Raw genomic sequence first — 17,528 nt, forward strand, 5'->3', positions numbered from 1 at the left:
AATGCTTTTTGGATCCGACAAAAAATAAAAAATAAAAATGTTCATTGATAGAAAAGTGGGTCTGGAACCGGTCAGACATTTCTTCTTAATGAATAACTGAATGAAGAAGCGGTTCTTGTTTAAGTAAAGCAGGGTGTAATCTTAAGTAAAAAGTAGCTAACAGAGCAAAATAATGTTATAGCAGAACTTAAAGAACCAGTGGAAAAAAAAAAAGTTAAGTCAATGCTGAACTGCAGTTCCTCAAGTGTCCACTTGGGGCTGCCTCTAAATATCAAGTAATCCACATTAGGTTCCATGTTAAAATACTTGATTTTACCGCAGAAATGAACGCGTACAGCCTGGTTAACATGTTAGTGTCTAAAACGTTAAGATCACATTTGTTCTGATTATATTCAAGATAAGGGTTATGCATACATTTACATAAAATGGTTTGTCAGATTGCTTATGGCCCGCCTCAGCTCCACCTCTTTGCCAGTTATTAAATTGATCGAAAGTTAGGTGGAGATTTCCAATGTGGAGACTGCCGCCATAACTCTGCCCTCCAAGACGACTCTTCAGAACCCGAAGGGTGACATCATTGCGACTATGTCAATGTTTGGTAGTACAGTCTATGGAAAGAAAAGTGTCTTTGCCTTCTTCTTGTGGTTTAACTTGATGCAGTGATGTAGAAGTGAACTCCAGGACTCTCTGTGACATCACTGCTGACATCACTGCTGGACAGGGTCAGAGGCAAATTGGACTTGAAACTTTCCACTCCAGAAACTGCTTTTTCTAGCGTTATTTTACCCTTTGTGGTTAATTATTGTTACAGTGCAGCACCAATGAACATACTTACATACATAAGTCTGCTGACTTAAAAGTGAATAATAAGGACAATCCGTTTATTCAAAGTCCTTTTGTAAGATTATTCTGCACGCTCTTGTAAGAAATATGTAGGATCATTATTTCTTCTTTTTGTAGCAGCAGAAAAAAACATAACCTTGGCTCTTCCTACATCAACATAAAATTATTTGAAAAACATACAAAAACTCTGATTTCATTTATTTATTGAAAAGTTCCTTTGTATAGATTAAGGAGACATTTGACCTCTACTTTGCAGATATATTATTAAGCATTAATAGGCCTGGTTAAATATGATAGGGAGGAAAGTAGTCCAACAAGCCCCTTTTTTTTAAGGCTTTGGTTTACAGAACTCTCACAATATGCCGTCTGACTTTCTGTCATTTATTAACTTTAAAAAGTGATTACAATAAAAAATGTTAAGGATAAATCTAGAATAAAGGTAAAAATCAGCCTCAAAGAAATACTGAATGTTGCAGCGAGATTGTGAACATATTTTATGTTTCAGCATCACTGGTCTCTTTTCTTTTCTGTCGTTCCCTCTGCCGTCACCTTGTCAATAACAAAACAACAGAAACCTGAATAAACGCTGGCTGGAGACACTCTGCAGAAAATGAACATCAGAGCGCTTTGGGAGAGATAAAGACACAACTGTCATTCAGTACAAGTGCCTCCTCCTTTCCTTCATCACAACAGTTTTATGGGATCTAAATGTCACTCAGAAACAAACAAACAAACATGAAAACACACCGACAGTACACACAACAGGGACCCCCGTCCGCCCCTGAATGACACATCACCTCTCCATAACATGCACACCTCCACTCCCCACTTTCTTAAAAATGTTAGGACCTCTATTTTTCTTAAGTATCTTAAGGCTTCTTGGCAAAAACCACAAGTCAGGTTGATATCGGAGGTAAAAAAAAAAAATGGCATGAAAAAGTCTTACTCTGTCTCCAAAGGAAAACTACAAGGTGCAGAAAGCTCTTGAAAACTCCAGCAAGTGTGCCTTGAGATAAGGTAGACAGTCACAGGTTAATTTTTATGCTAAACAATGAAACCAGCAATAGTCATTTTCTCATATGCACTCCTGAAAGTCTAGAAATCAAACAGGTAATCCCTGAACTCTTCCTGAGTTGGAGACTTTTCCCGTCTGGTTGGGGGCGAGGGGGGACATATACAACACATATACAAACATTACAGATGTTAGCTCGAGGTGCAAGTTCACAGTCTGATAAAAGTGAAATAAATGTTGTCTTAAAAGAAGAAGGCTGCAGAGAATGAAGGCAGGTTTGTTATAGCGATCTTTTAGAGTACAGTCTGTCAAAGTGAGGGGACATAATGACGTGTGAATGGCAAATGAAGCAACAGAATCTGAAACTATGATGACAATTTTTGCCTTTATATGCTCCGTGTAGTTCGACCTATTCACGGTGTCGACGAGAGAGCAGATAAGAACACACTGACGAGAGAAAACATACTGAAGCAGTTTCACTACATGCATGGAGATCGCACCATTGCAGGATATAAACCTCATTATCCCCTCCTACTTGCTCACACTGAATTTTCCTGAATAATTTCTGCTGTGTTCTCACACAGGCCCAACCTGACCTCAGTCTGGGTGAATAATTCAGCAGCTTGCGTTCCCACATGCAACTCAACTTGAAAATTTCAGGTATTTGTGCATGTGTGAAAACACTGCTTGTGACAAGATTACAGAAAAGGATCTGAATCAGAAATCTCCAAATCTATTTTTTTATCATTCAGAATGTCCATTTGCAAGAACAACTACAGCTGCAGGACATTTTGAACACGAGCTAGTGATATTTTTTGATTCCCCTCATTTCTTATTGTTTTTATGTTAAAGCAAAGTAAAGTAGCTCTGACGCTGTGCAGTGTATCAACAGACGTTTACAACCAGGCTAGCTGCTCTGTGAAGCTGTTCACATTTACAGAGGTGCTTTGGGCCAAATGCTTATGTCAACATGCTAACATCATCACATTGACGATGCTTACTTACTAATGTTTAGGTAGTCAAATTTTTTTTCACCGTGTTAACAGTCTTAGTTTAGTGTGTTAGCATGCTAAATAAATGCTTACTAGAAGGCCATCAGAAGAGAGTGGACCTATGTACTGTATAGCGATATACTATATGTCTGGGTATATAGTGGTAGTTCAACTATCAATAGCTTATTTAAGCTGAAAATGGATCCGATTCTAAAAGGGTCCTTCTTGGTCCATGTTAAACCCTTTCACAAAGTTTCATGAAAATCAGGTCACAAGTTCTGCAAAAAAAACAACAACAAAACAAAAGAAAAGCAAAACACGAGAGTCATGTCAGCATAACAAAGTTGACATGAGTGACGTTTGATACACTTGAGTCTTTAAGTCAATCAGTATACCCCTAAGGTCACTAAAAAGAGGAGCGTCAATATTATTACAGCCTCATAAGAGTGAGTAACAATGTGGACAGTGCTTTTGTAAGTTTAGTTTTTTTCTAGGTCGCTTTCAAATCTTTCACTGACTTCTTCAGAGATTTAGTTATCGTGGTCCTCTTCCTCTAAAGAGAGCATTAGATTAAGTTTAAATACGCTGAAAAAGCAGGTGACCTTCCCTTTAACATTTTTGCTATCTATCGTTCTGTCTTTTTGTATGCTGTAGTGTTTTAAATGGACCTTGAGTCTGTATAAATAATCAAAAAATACTTCTTGGACATCCAACAGAAATGTTTCCATTCTTTTAAAATGTAAATAACTACTTATTGTCCATTCACTCCAATGAGTTGTACTTAAAATAAAATGCATAAACCACACAGTAAAGCCCAGTGGAAGGTTTAGATAATTCGCTGCAGAATGAAGCTATAGCACAACACACACTGAGGTGCACACAGGTCAGGACAAAATGAATCAGAGCCACTGTATAAGAGCAGCTCCCACACTGTGAATGAGCCCACTGCGCGGCACCTCCACAAAGGGACCTACAGTATAGCAACGCAAAAACAAAACCACACACACAAACACACATACGCAAACAGGCACGCACAGACAAGGAGAAATCCGACAAAGCAAAGGATGATGGTGATTATGACACATAGCTATGCCACCCACAGCGGTGCCTGTGCGAGGGCAGAGCACATCAAACTGAGCAAGTGTAACACATGCTCTGTGTCAGTCCTCCTCCCCTGCACTGGCATGTAATGTATGACACATAGCTGAACCACCTACAGGCCTGCTGTCTCCATGCCCAGCTGATGATGAGGATGAGGATGCTGATGATGATGGGGGGATTCGGGGTGCAGGCCAAGGAGAAGGAATCTACTGGGTTTTGTCAGATTGTCTTCTGGGAGAAAGAAAGGGCATTGTGTGTATGTTTTGGAACTGCACAGGAGGGTGTGAGGATCCCTTGTTTTTAATAAAGATTAGAGATGTTAGAAAAAGTTTTTACTAAATACCTAGAATTTAGTGGAACCAACATAATCTATATGGCACAAGATCTCTTCAGAGTGCAAAAACGAGCACATCACAAAACTCAGTGGGCAAAAAAAAAAAAAAACGAACGACACAGCCATTCACAAAAGATGTAAAAACATTCAAATGCAGCAAAGAGGAAACAGTAAAACAATGCAAAGCAATAAAAAACACTATACAAGAAAACAACAACACAACATAGGAAGAAATAAAGCAATAAAAGCAATAAAAATGAAATAAAAGCAATGATAAAAATGATAAATAAAAAAGATATATATCAATAAGAATCAGGAGGGCCCCATCTGAGGATCCAAGCCCTGCTCATCAAGTATCTGATACTGAGGACCCCTTCAGTTATGGTGCATGTTAAAAAAAAAACACAATATTAAGAAAAACTGACAACTGGCATTTGTGGGCCAAATTGGTAATGGTATTGGAATGATACAATGATGACTGGCATGTTGCTGATAACTGATATCACATTTAAGTAGTAGATACTGATACTGATACATGATATCTAAAAGAAGTGCTGCTTTTCAAAATTAAAAGTACTCTCAAATGTTACTGAATAGAGCGCATGAATGCACAAAATCGTTTCACCTCGAGCTAAATATGATGCACCAACCTCAGTCCCTCAAAACAAAGCTGGAGAAGTTTCCTATAAGGAACAAGTCAGGTACCAGGTACTAAATGCCTGTTTGAAGTGGACTGAGAAATCTGTATGGAAATGTAAATGTGCATGTTTTATCTGTGTGTTTTTTTAATTCATTATGAGAGGAAATCCTGTAAGTTTGTGTGATTTTGTGCTTTAAAGCTGCTCGGGTGTGTGTAAGGATTACTCATTTAAGTTAAAGTCTTAACACCTGTAAATGTCACCTGGAGAAAAATGAATGAAGTCATCAATGTGGCTGTGTTTCAAACTTAACACGGGAAGTCATTTTTTTAAACAACTCTCAGATGTTATGTAGCTGCAGGGGCATCTCTGCAGGGCTATTCTCCGAATGTGGTGAGCGTGTGGTGTTGAGTATGGTGGGGGTATGTCGGTGGCGGGTGGCCAGGCACCGCTGGGTGATCCAATCTGAAGAGGGGGAGAGTTACCCAGACTTAGCCCGGTGTGAGGATGACTAATTAGGGGGGTGGGGGGTATCTGTTACTGGATCTGACCTCTTCCGCACATACAGTACATGCCTCACACACACACAAACACACACACACACACACACATGCGACGGGGAGTAATCTAGTAACCTGAGCTATTTCTGGACTTGCTGTGACATGAATGACAGCAGGAAACAGAGTAAAGCCAATTAGTTCTATTTGTTTTGAACACTTTCCTTCTGCGTTCTCATCCTTTGCTTAAATGATGTTATTGTCACAATTAATCATAACAATTTTTCCACGAAGCACTCAAGGTTGCGATCACCTCTCTCCATCTGTTTCTGACTAACATAGCTTACCTTGAAACTGACAGAGAAACTTGCATGACATTTGCCACAGAGGAAACTATTTATTTAGGACTCTCGGACCTTCAGTCTGCAAATTCTCAAATGGATACAGAAAATGAGAGATCAACTGGTTTTGGTGGAACTATCGCCTTCATTTAGGCCAAAATTAGGCCACATTTAGGCCAAATCATGGACAATAACTCCAATCCTTGATAAGAGGAAACACAGATCTTCAGTTCTGATCCTGGGCTTAAAGCCTGAAACTGTTAGGCTATAAATAGCCATCACTCTTACTTTTAAAATGTTAGAAAACTTTAATATATATATATATATATATATATATATATATATATATAGAGTTCTCAAATTGCTTGGTTTAGTTGGATCAATGGCCAAGATTCAAATTATAGGAGCCATTTTTAATAAATCTGTCATTGAGCATATATTGAAGTATTGCATTACTTCATGGGGATTGCAAACTGCCTCTCATTAGTTTAGTTGACACAGAAGAGGAGGATAAGAGAAATGTTAAGTGAGTAAGTAATTCAAAGGCAAAAAACAGGAGAATCACAAAAAATGTCAATATTTACAAATCAAGGATATGAAAGAAAAAAAAAAGGAGATAGGATGGGAGGAAGAGCAGTCGGGTCACTGAGCGGGACAGAGCAGTACAGAGGGGAAGAGGAAGCTCTATTCTGTGCCAAAAGGAAGAGTTTGTTCCTCAGTGAGATACAGGAGACAGTGTCAACACACACGCTGGGCTCAATATAGCTACTGTCACAAGGCCAGGCATACCTCTCTCTCTCCTCTACAGCCTGACACTTGCACCTTCCTGAACAGCCCCCCTGCCTCACTCACGTTCTTCTGTCTCCCCCCGACTCATCTGAACAGGTTACATTCTTCCTTCTCCGTTCTCCCCCAGTCCATCAATGTCACGTCCCCAGAGCTAAATTAACTGATCTCCCTTCCTTTGCTCTTCCCCCCCCACCTTGCTCTCTGTATATATTACAAGCTTGACACCCTGCCAGACATTGGTTTAATATAACACACATTCTCTGTGCCTTCCACCCTGCTCTCACATTACCCTCTCTTTCCAGCTCCCACCACTGCGCTTTCATATGGGCACTGGCCTCTTGCTTCTTTCCATACTTTACCCACCGCAAAAGGAGCTTTTTGTTCTTGAATAGCTGCCTCATTGCCATGGTAATCCAACAGAAAGCGAGTGTGTTTTTTCTGTCTAGGGGCCTTGTGGATGAAAATAGTAAGTCATGATGGGTTTCTTTCAGTGGCCCTGAATTGGAGAAATCAGTCTCTGCAAATTTTGTAAATATCAAAGTTTATCACCATTGATCCTTTTCCCCACATATATCCTCTTCTACATTTCCAGGTAGATTTTTTTTTTTTTTTACCATCCCTGACTTCTCATTGATCCCCCTCTTCCTCCGTCTCACTTGTCCTCCAACGTCACCCACTCCCCCTTCCTTCCCTCCTCTACCACCTCGCCACTTGCTGTGGTAATCCCATTACTCATGTGTGAATACCAGCTGGGAAAGAGAGGGAGGGGAGGGGAAGGAGGATCTGGACAGAGGATAACTGTGTAGAGGCCACGGGTCTCAACTGGACGGTTGGACACTCGACACTTTTGTTTCAAACTCTGGAGAAGAGAGAAAAATACTGATGTCCGAACAAATGTAATTTGAAACATTTCAAATTGACACCCCATAATGATCCTATTGGGCATAAAAGGGAAGAAAAAGAGAGACAGATTATTGAATGGATGTCAAAACAAGATTGTCACTCAAGAATTTCTAAAGACATTGCTTATTTTTATATTTAGACCCCATTAAGACCCAATTTTGGGTACGTAAGGAGAAAAACAAAGCTGCAGGAACAGAGACAGGAATATCTGGCTGTGTCTCCTGACGGTTGGACTGGCAAGCTTGAAAATAAACAAGTTCTTTGGTGACAAAGAACCCATTGACTCTCGTCCTCTCTTTCTCTCTCTCTCTCTTTCTTTCTCTCTCTCTCTTCCTCTCTGTCTCTCTCTCTCTCTCTATTCCACTCCTTATTCTCTGCAGCTTTGGTCTCTTTTCCACTCTCTCACTCTGTCCTTCTTTGCTCTTGCCATTTCGTAGGGGTGAGGTAGGAGGGTGAGGATAGTGTGTGTGTGTGTGTGTGTGTGTGTGTGCCTGTGTGTGTGTGTGCGCCTGTGTGTGTGTGCGCATGTGTGTGTGGGTGAGGGTTTGCAGGGGGAAGGCATTAACCGCCACCCTGCTGCACTTGTTGTACCCTCAGCTGCCGGCTCTTCCTTTCATCCGGGGCCGCTCTCACCCTGCATGCTTTTAACGACTAGCGACCCATCTTCCCGTCTCCTTTCACCGTCACACAAGAAGTTAAACCTTTTTTCTTCTCAGTCAAGGTTCTCCATGTGAAGAATCAAAGCTGAATCAGAAACCGTCTGAAGTTGATTGTGTAAAATCACTTGCTGGAAATCAAGTAAAAGATTGCAGCACTTAAAAAGAAGGTGAAAAGAAAGCCAACAAGAAGGAAAAGAGTGTGTGCACATGCATATTTGCGCGCGCGTGTGTGTGTGTGTGTGTGTGTGTGTGTGTGTGAACGTGCGTTAGTGCTTTTGTGCATGTCAGTGGTATGAATCATCACATACCCTATGTACATATTACACCTCTGTTGGTTGTTTAACGCCCCGTCCAGGAATTATTATCCTGCCTGGCTTCCACTGTTTGCAGAAATCAGGTTCTGCATGAACATGTGTTTTTTTTGTGTGTGTGTGTGTGTGTGTGCCTGTGCGTGTATATTTCCTGCCTGTGGTGGCACAGGTAAGTGGGCTACCACACCCATTATCCACAGTAATGACCTGAGCCATCTGTAGTTTAGAGGCACAGGGCAGCAGAAACCAGTGTGTGTTTCTGTGCTGATTATGATGCAGGATATGTAGTTTTTTTTTAATCCACTGCACACTAACCTGCTACAGGATTTTCAGTCTCAACTCTCACTCATGTCGTCCACTCTCACTTGGGTTGGCACTATACCATAAGCACGCATGGGATAAATAGAAGTAAAGATGGGGGATGGGTAAGGGTCTCAATCTAAATGAAAGATATCTGGGGATGTTCACACCCTCACCCACCCAACTCTGAGCATTCACATAAACACTCCAGTGACAAACTCTCCGCTCTCCCTTTCATTCTCTCTGTCTTTCTCTGCTGAGCGTCTGTCTGTCACTCTGATTAGAGACGGACAGAGCCGCATAAAGCGCTGAGGGGATGAAAAAGGGCGGGATAGGAGATAGAGGGAGTTACAGATGATGTGGAACCAATAGGACAAGGCTCGTCTGTGAAACACCCTGTTTGTCAAACCCATCAACAAGATCACTTGCCAAAGTTCCAGCCAGGTCTGATTTAATGGCCAACATGTGATAATTTAACATAATAGATGTGAAGATTTGAACAGATGGGTAATTATCATTCTCTACCCTGATTTCCAAACACGTCTGAAATATCAATTTTAAAAAATATATAATTAATAGTGAGTGTGCTTACTCGTGCTCCAATTTTTAGGACAAATGTGTCATTTTTTACTTAAAGTGTCCTTATTATGGGGTTGAGAATTTTGGATTTAATTCAAAATGAGAAACTTTTATTTATATACAGTATATATCGTATATGTGTGGTATTTAACAGACCACTTGTTGGAGTGAGGTCGAATACACAGTGTTTTAGCTTTTAAGCCTCAAACCAATCTGTTAGGTCTGAAGCTAAAAAAAATAACCTATATCTAAATTCAATCCTGTTAGTAATATAACTTATTCGAATGACTGAGATGTTTCTACATTCCTGTAATCTTAAACCACTTGATTAATGAGGCCAGTGGTTCACAACCTCCCCCCCCCCATCCCCCACTGAAAAGCTGATGCCCCTCAGGACCCACACTAAAAAAAGGGCTACATTGCAGTCAAAAATGAACATAAATTGTAGTTTTTTTTTTTTGCTAAACTCCCAACAGGACTACACACACTTTCTCTTTCCAAAAGACCTTTGTATGAACTATCCATTAAGTGTTTTATCATGATGTTTGTGAATATCTGCAAATCTAATTTTGACACCCCAAGAGCTGACCTTGAGATCTTAGTTGCCCCCAAGGGGTCCAGAATCTCAGGTTGGAAATTCATGAATTAGGCTGAACAAGCACTCACAAACAGATGAAAATAACTCTTATGTTGCTGTCCAGCGCTTAAAAAATCAGATTTCAAGTTGGAATACTGTGATAAAACATGTAAACTCCTGCTTGGTATGAATTCACCCATGACTTGGCTCCAACACCACTAGTAGCCTCTACAAAAGGAGAACCAATACTAATTTATCATGAGGGGAACCATAAGAGGAGATTGCATTATTTTGTGCAGAAAAGATTAGCCATGAGCCTTCAGTCCGAGCTTCAAAGACAGGTATATTTTAAATCACATACGAAAACTAAACATAAGACATTTTCAGGCATACATTTTTAACGCATGTAATTGTTCATTGCACATTTCAATAAAAAAAGAAAAAAAAGAAAGCCAAACAATGTTGAAAATGGGAAATCTGATTCTTTTACTTTGATTCTGAGTGAAAGAATATGAATATACAAAGCAGCCGATAGAAATAAATTGAAGAAAATCTTTAACATATTCTATCCATGCATCCATCAACCTTAAGCTTACGATGAACTGAAGAGGCAAAGTGTGTGGTGACTGTGAGGGCAGGAAAGAGACGGAGGCATGGAGAGGTGGCAGAGGATGGACCAGGAGGAGAAAGAGAGGAGGTGTGAGCATACAGGGAAGAGGGTGGACAGACATATGGATGAATGGCTGTTGACAGATGATGGGATTGCAATGACTAGAGTAAAGAAAAAAAGTATAGAGGAAAAAGGGGGAGTAAAAAGAGGAGAGGTGGATGAACAGCCAGAATGAGAGAGGAAGACAAGGAGGAGGAGGAGCAGGAGGACGACGACATGGGTAGGAGAGACTGAGGGTATCGAGTGAGGCACTGTGTTTATCAGTGTTCAGAATGTACTGTGCCGTTCAATTGTCTGTAAATGTCATCTCCTGTGCTAAGAGAGTGCTCTTGCAAGTCAAACACACACACACACACACACACACACACACACACACACACACACACGCGCACACAAATGCATTTCAAAAGAGGAGAAACCATTTGTCCAACCTGCACTTGATCGCTTAATCACTCTCTGGTCCTCTCTTTGATTTCCTCTCTCTCGTCTTTTCATGTGTGTGAAGAGGACAGGGCGCTGTAGAGCTCCTCACCTACACCAGAAAAAGCCCCACATATGAAAATGGGAAAAATGATAATACATGTTATGTAATGGACGCATGTCAGGAAAGATGGCAACACATGAGAGACCGAAACAAAAAGAGGAATATAGTGAAATATAAGTGAAACTCTCTTGTTCTCAGCTTGTTGACTTATTGTCAATGTTCACCATTTTCCTGTGACTTCCCTCTCATACTTGGAACCTCATCAAAGCGTCGCGACTGCTGTGTTCTACATTGTTAGTATTTAAAATGTATCGATATTATCATTGTAGATTGATCAGTAAAAAAAAAGGACATATTTCATATTTCAAGTTCAATTTTTTGTGACACATAACTGCAATCAGAAATAAGTTAATGTTAGCATTCAGTGAGTTGTTATCTTATAATCCATTACGCTAAGCTAGAGTGGCTAAATGCTTACATCAGCATTTTATAGGAACACGTGGTGTAAAGTTCTAGCTCATAGTCATGTTAGGATGTAGATGAATGATATTAGCTGTTGTCTTTTTGGTAGCTGATGGTTTATCTTTAAAATATGGCTCGGTGTCTCTCAGGATTTTCACTATTTACTATTCTGTTGGGATTTAAGCAAAAAAAAAAAAACAACAACTACAATTTTTGACTGCAAGGACCTGAGCAGGTTGTAAGAGGAAAATGGCCGCCAAGTTAATATGTTGAATTGTTGGCCTCTCTGTGAGAAAATGCAAGGCGGCTCTAAAGAAGAAGTCAATACAGGATTACTGTTTCCTGAACGTGAAGGTTCATCGTGCACTATGGATGCTCCTTTTGGTCTAGTTTCTTATCAGTCAGAGCAGAATGGGTTTCCTGATTCTCTCAGAGAATGGCCAGCGAAGGGAGGAGAAATCCTGTTTGTAAATCAAACTGAGAGGACACTATGGCTGCCGGGGGACTTTGTTTACTTTGTTTTACTACCCCTGTCTTATCCTGTTGACAAGGCAGGTCAGGAGTGTGTATTTCTGATGTAACAACATGTTCAAGAAATGGACAAAAACACACAGAGCCTACATCCCCTGTGCCAGGTGCCAGTGTGCAAGAAGGCAAAAGAGGAGATACACATCATCTCCCATGTATGACGCCTCACCCACTCATATGCACTTATTGATAACATCTGACAACCTCAAACAAATGGCACGTGAGGAAGCGGAAGGTCAGTGTTTGAGGTGACAGGAAACAAGCCTGTGCATGACACCGCTACTCACAATCAAACAAGTCAGGCTGAACATAAAGTGAGAGAGTTACAGTATGACCGGATGTGTCTTTATGCTTTGACATGCTCAAAATGCACATTTACATGCATCATATGCACTCTGAGTGTTAGTAAATGTGTGTATGATACCAGGGTAAAGGGCAGAGACAGCTGGCTGCACCTTTAAATAAGAGGAAAAGGGTGTTATTTCTAGGCTACATGAGAGACATAACAGAACAGGATGCAGCTTCATGATTCCTATTAACATTTTGTTTTGTTTTGTTCAAATGTGAGAAAGTTTTTGGGCTCTTTCAAGGCTCACTTATTTTGCATTTAAAATCAATAAATGTGGCTGCTGTTGGGTGCAGTTTAGTATTGTTGTATTCTATAACTTCAAAACGACTTTTCTAGCTTGGACTTTCATACAATTATAATCAAAGGTAATTTCCTCCACTGTTTTATACATTTTTGATACCATTCCAATACTCAGCATTTTGGTAACAATTGTTAAGCAGAGAAATATATACAGTCAACAAGAGATAACATTTGTTCAGTTGATTTAATTAGGCTATAAATTAAGTGTATGTTTGTATTTAAGATTTACTTTATTGATCCCGCAAGGGGAAATTCTGTTTTTACACTCTGTAAGTCATGCAACACACACATAGGCTGACATATACACACATGCACAAACAGGATCCTATGGACATGCACTAATGGAGAGATGTCAGTGGCTTGTAGAATCTGCAAGATGGAAGAGAAGTTTCAAATCACATTTATTTGAAGCTGGTTGCCTACGTTTGTTATTCATCAAAACAGATCAATGTAGCCCAGTGTGTCATAAAAGGTTGCTGGATTGATCAAATACGCTCATAGAATGAGCTGTTTTTACTGTTAGTTAGGCCCTACATACTGACGCTTTTAATACTTAATTTGTCAATTTAATAAGTGTAATTATCTTGATATGAAAGCGGCTAATTAGAACTAATGACCCTGATTGACGTACATGGACACGGAGAGCCGGGCTGATCTCGCGCCTCTCGAATCGTAGGATGTGATGTCACCACGGCAGCGCGCTGTGACGGTCTCCCCGGCAACGCCGCGTGCTGCAGTGACGCCAGCCCCAGTCTCCGGCTCGTGGTGAGTGGGCGTGACTCGCCACGTTAGGCCCCCCCCCTCCTCCTCCCCCCCGCCTTCTCCTCCGTCAGTGTGGGCGGGCCCCGCTCAGAAGAGAGCGAGCGAAACACGACACCCCGAGGACAGCGAGAGGCACGGGGGGGAGGAGAGAGTCGCGCTGAATGGTGTGAGAGTGAGTGGAGGACTTAAAAAGTCTGTAAAGAAAAGAGAGCTTCCTCTGCGACGTTTTATTTCTGTCAAAGAAGTGACAAAGCTTTGCGGGTAGAGAGATGTCAAACAGCGACGAGGATGCGGTTGCGACGGAGTAAACAACCCCCGAACAGTTAGCAAAATAAGTTGTTAAAACAGAGTGAAAGGCTGTTTTCTTTGGCTGCATCGAGACGGGACGGGTTGGCAGTTTTCCGCCGCGACTTGAGAGCGGAATTCAGCGCCGCTTGTTACACAGAGGCGAGGAACCGACGGCGAAGTCTTGACCGCTCATATCGCCGGGAAAGGGAACCACTCGGTCGGTTGCTCGGTTGGCAGAGAGCCGGGGGGTGGTGGGTGGGTAGGGGGGGAGGAGGGAAGCGGAGCGCGGCGGCGGCAGCGGCAGCGCGAAGAAGGAGAGCCGCTGAAGTTGTAGCTCCAAAAAGTTTGCCGTGTATCTTTCACCTAGTGTTCCAGATCAGGAACCACAGGGGGGGGGGGGAGGAAGAGGCCGAGGGACTGCTGACTTTTCCTTTCCCTTTTCCACGAGCAACTTTGTGGGAGCCGTCCTGCTCTGTAAAACTTCAGCAAGCCAGCGAAAGAAGCTGAAAGAACAAAGAATGAAAACACCTGGAGAAAGTGGTAAGTTTCCGCGTGGCTCCTGCTCTGATTTTATTTTAAATCCACCATTGTCTTCTTGTTTACTTACAGTCCACATAAGCTTAGAGTGACTACATTGCTGATTAAAGAACGAGCCAGGTGGTAATCAACATCCGCTTCCATACCAGAAAACCTGTTGATTTGAGCAGTTCAGGGTCAATGCATGAGTGCGTGTACTGTTGCTTCAGTAGATGTGAGTCTAAAATCTGGTGCAGGTAAAGTACTGTACTCCTTCAAGAGGAAGTGGTTAAACTACTGTACAGTTGTTACGGCGACATCCTCTGTCACCCTGACAACCTGATTTCACCATGCAGCACCTTTTAGGAGAACACACTGAAATCATGGAAACACTGTGTGGGGTCATTTTTAATTGCTGAGTGAGAGAAAAGGGAGATATGGGGACGTGTTAATAAGTTAGCCGATGACTTCCCCTCTTGGTGGGGGTGTTGAGGTGATAGGATCTGGCTTAGGTGTACATGAAGCAAGCTGATATTAACACTGAGCATACAATTGTCAGGTACTTGACTTGTCAGCATAATGAAGTGGAGTGAGGGTGTGTGGGGTGGGGTGGGGGGGATTTCCAGTAGTCAGCTGATATCTCTGTGTGTCATTTTGTCTAATTCCTGAAATGCTTGCATAAGTTTGTTCTTGCTCCCTTCACTGGAAGTCATTTTTTTTTTTATCTTCAAAGGAGGAAGTGGAAGTGCGATCATTGGTTCTGGCTAAACACTTTCATAGTTGGTGATCTGCCTGACTTGACCCTTTTCTTTAATGAGACACCACAGGAGATCAGTTTGATTTAATTTGTTGATATGGTCGTGCAGAATTTGTGCAGCATGAAGATAACACATGAAAGTGAAGATTCCTGCTGAATATTTTCTTCTGTACAAATTCAAGTATACATATTTGAAACATTTTAACTTCAACAACTACCTAAGTAGTTACTGGTAGGCATTTGGCATAAATATGTGTGTGTGTGTGTGTGTGTGTGTGCAACTAACAAATTGTGTCGGACCCTTTTCCACTTGGGACATTCCCCTCCCCCACACTGTCCCCTCCTGACTCCCGCTGCACCCAGCCTCAGCCCCTCAGCCCTTCACATTCCTGCACACACACACCCTCTCCCTGCAGCAGTCCTGAGGAGGCTACCATGACATCACACCACATCCCACCACAAATAGCCTTTTATTATAAGGAACTCAGTGTTTGTGAGGCAGCAAATAGCTTAAGTCCTTCTGGGAAGGTACTTAAAAATTAATTGTACTCAGGTTATTGGATTGGTGTATGCAGTGCGTGTTGAAGTCGGTTGTGATCAAGGCAAAGCACATTGTTTGTTCTGTGTATAGTTGTGTGCTGCCATCCATGTGGTCTTTTTAATTTGGTACTATGGCAGCTTTGTAATATCTTTTGCAGTTTAGTTTTTTTTTTTTTTTTTTACAAGTGATTTAGACTGTGTAGAATAATGAAGCCCAAAAGTGAGACTTGGCAATGTTCCCTTCTTTGGCTCACAGTCTCAATACCCAAAGTTCTCTATCTTTAAAGATAGGGGGCAACAAACACTTCCTTTTTTAAAAGGAATAAGTTTTTGACCCATTTTAAACTACTCAGTTATTAGTGCTGGCAAAAAAATTGATACAGCATATTGTGATATTTTGTGTGGCCACAACATAAAATAACTAGTATCAATGTTATGTTATATATTAATCATGCTCTTATTATGACTACGAATGATTTTTTTTGGTACTAGAATGATAAATAAAGTGTTTTTATAATTTGTTAATGAAGGCAGAAGTTGTTTGAAACAAAAAGTGATATCATTATTTCATTTCTGTTTAGCTGTGTTTTACTTTCAGTTGCTTAAAAGGGTGATTCAGAGCATTGAATTGTTCAAACTAAACCACAATATTAGTTTTTGGAAAATGCTTAAACTTGTGGTAATAGATTATCAATACAAAATCTTATCAGCTGGGCTCTAATAACAATACTTTAGCCATTATTTACTCACCATTTCAGTATCATCTATTTGAAATGTTCAGAGAACTGATTACATAAAGCTACAATTCATCAAGTTACATGTCATACGTGCTAAGTGAATTGTAGAATTGTAGAACTGATTACATAAAGCTACAATTCATGAAGTTACATGTCCTTTATTAATATGAAATGTGATCACTTCCCACTTGATCATGTAATTGATTAATCCTTTTGGCTTTAGTGGGTAAACATAGCATCTCTGTCTCAAGAGCATTATCTTACATCACATCTGATCTCATAACGTCACTTTTAAATAGTTGAGTTATTGAAGTGGTTTATCATTGCTGCAGTCCTGATCTCTCGATCTCCTGCTGTTGCTGCGTCTGCAATCAGGACACAAGTTTTAACCCTTAACCTGTGTATATCCCATCATTTAGAGCAAACACTTTTCTTGAATGTGGAAGGATATAACAGTGCCAGGATAAGTGTAGGATAAAAAAATGCAATCATCCCTTCCCAGGATGTTTGCTGATGTAGGATTATGTCCCATACGGTAAGCTGCTGCCTCTGTTGAGCTTACCTCCTCTCCCCTCCATCAGCGGATGCTTCCCCTTGCACTCCTGTTTTCCACAGTCACTTCATTAGCCTGAATAGATAGATGATAGGATTTCTGCTGAGACAGAGAATTGATGTGATGAGACAGGAAATGGCAGGGCTATGCATCTGTTGTTAATATCAGTGTTGGTTTTGCAGAGTTTTAAATGATCCAGATTTATTTCTGTGTATGTCTAATCGCTGCTGTTTAACTAGTCTTTGCTTTGGAAAAGGGTTAGAGGCAAATGATTCTACAGGTTGCATTAGTCAGCAGCAGACAGGCAGTTGGGGGCTTGTCTGATCTTACACAGTCTCTGATATCTACCTTTTTGTTTACCTAAAAGGCTGTGCTAATGATCGATTAAACTAAGATAAGGGCGCACACACACCCTCCATAATAACATGTCTCTACACCACCGCCACACGCGCTTTGTAGTTTGCGTTTCACCCATTTTCCTTCATCCTTCCCCAATTTTTCATCCTTTTCTTCCAATCTTTCTCTGTCACTCTTTTCTCTCTCTGACGGGATAAGGACTGGTGTGTGTCTTTGTGTGGTGGAATTGCATAGTGGGACCCCTGGCTCTAGAGTGGCCTTTGTGTGTGTGTGTGTGTGGAGTGCGGGACAATGGTGGGAGTGGGGCAGGCCCTGGGGCTGATTGTGTGCAGACTTGTGGGGCCAGGGA

General features: G+C 41.1%; 1 protein-coding gene across 1 annotated transcript in view; it reads left to right on the plus strand.

Moving 5' to 3' along the window:
• The first annotated feature begins 14,000 nt into the window (after positions 1 to 14,000).
• Positions 14,001 to 17,528, plus strand: part of erfl3 (Ets2 repressor factor like 3) — a 47,271-nt gene continuing 43,743 nt past the window's right edge. The window contains exon 1 of the mRNA XM_065957782.1: positions 14,001 to 14,259. Coding sequence (XP_065813854.1) covers positions 14,238 to 14,259 — 22 coding nt within the window. The 5' untranslated portion in view covers positions 14,001 to 14,237. The remainder of the gene's footprint in view (positions 14,260 to 17,528) is intronic.

Source organism: Labrus bergylta, chromosome 8 (genome assembly GCF_963930695.1).
Source record: "Labrus bergylta chromosome 8, fLabBer1.1, whole genome shotgun sequence".
Classification (NCBI taxonomy): domain Eukaryota; kingdom Metazoa; phylum Chordata; class Actinopteri; order Labriformes; family Labridae; genus Labrus; species Labrus bergylta.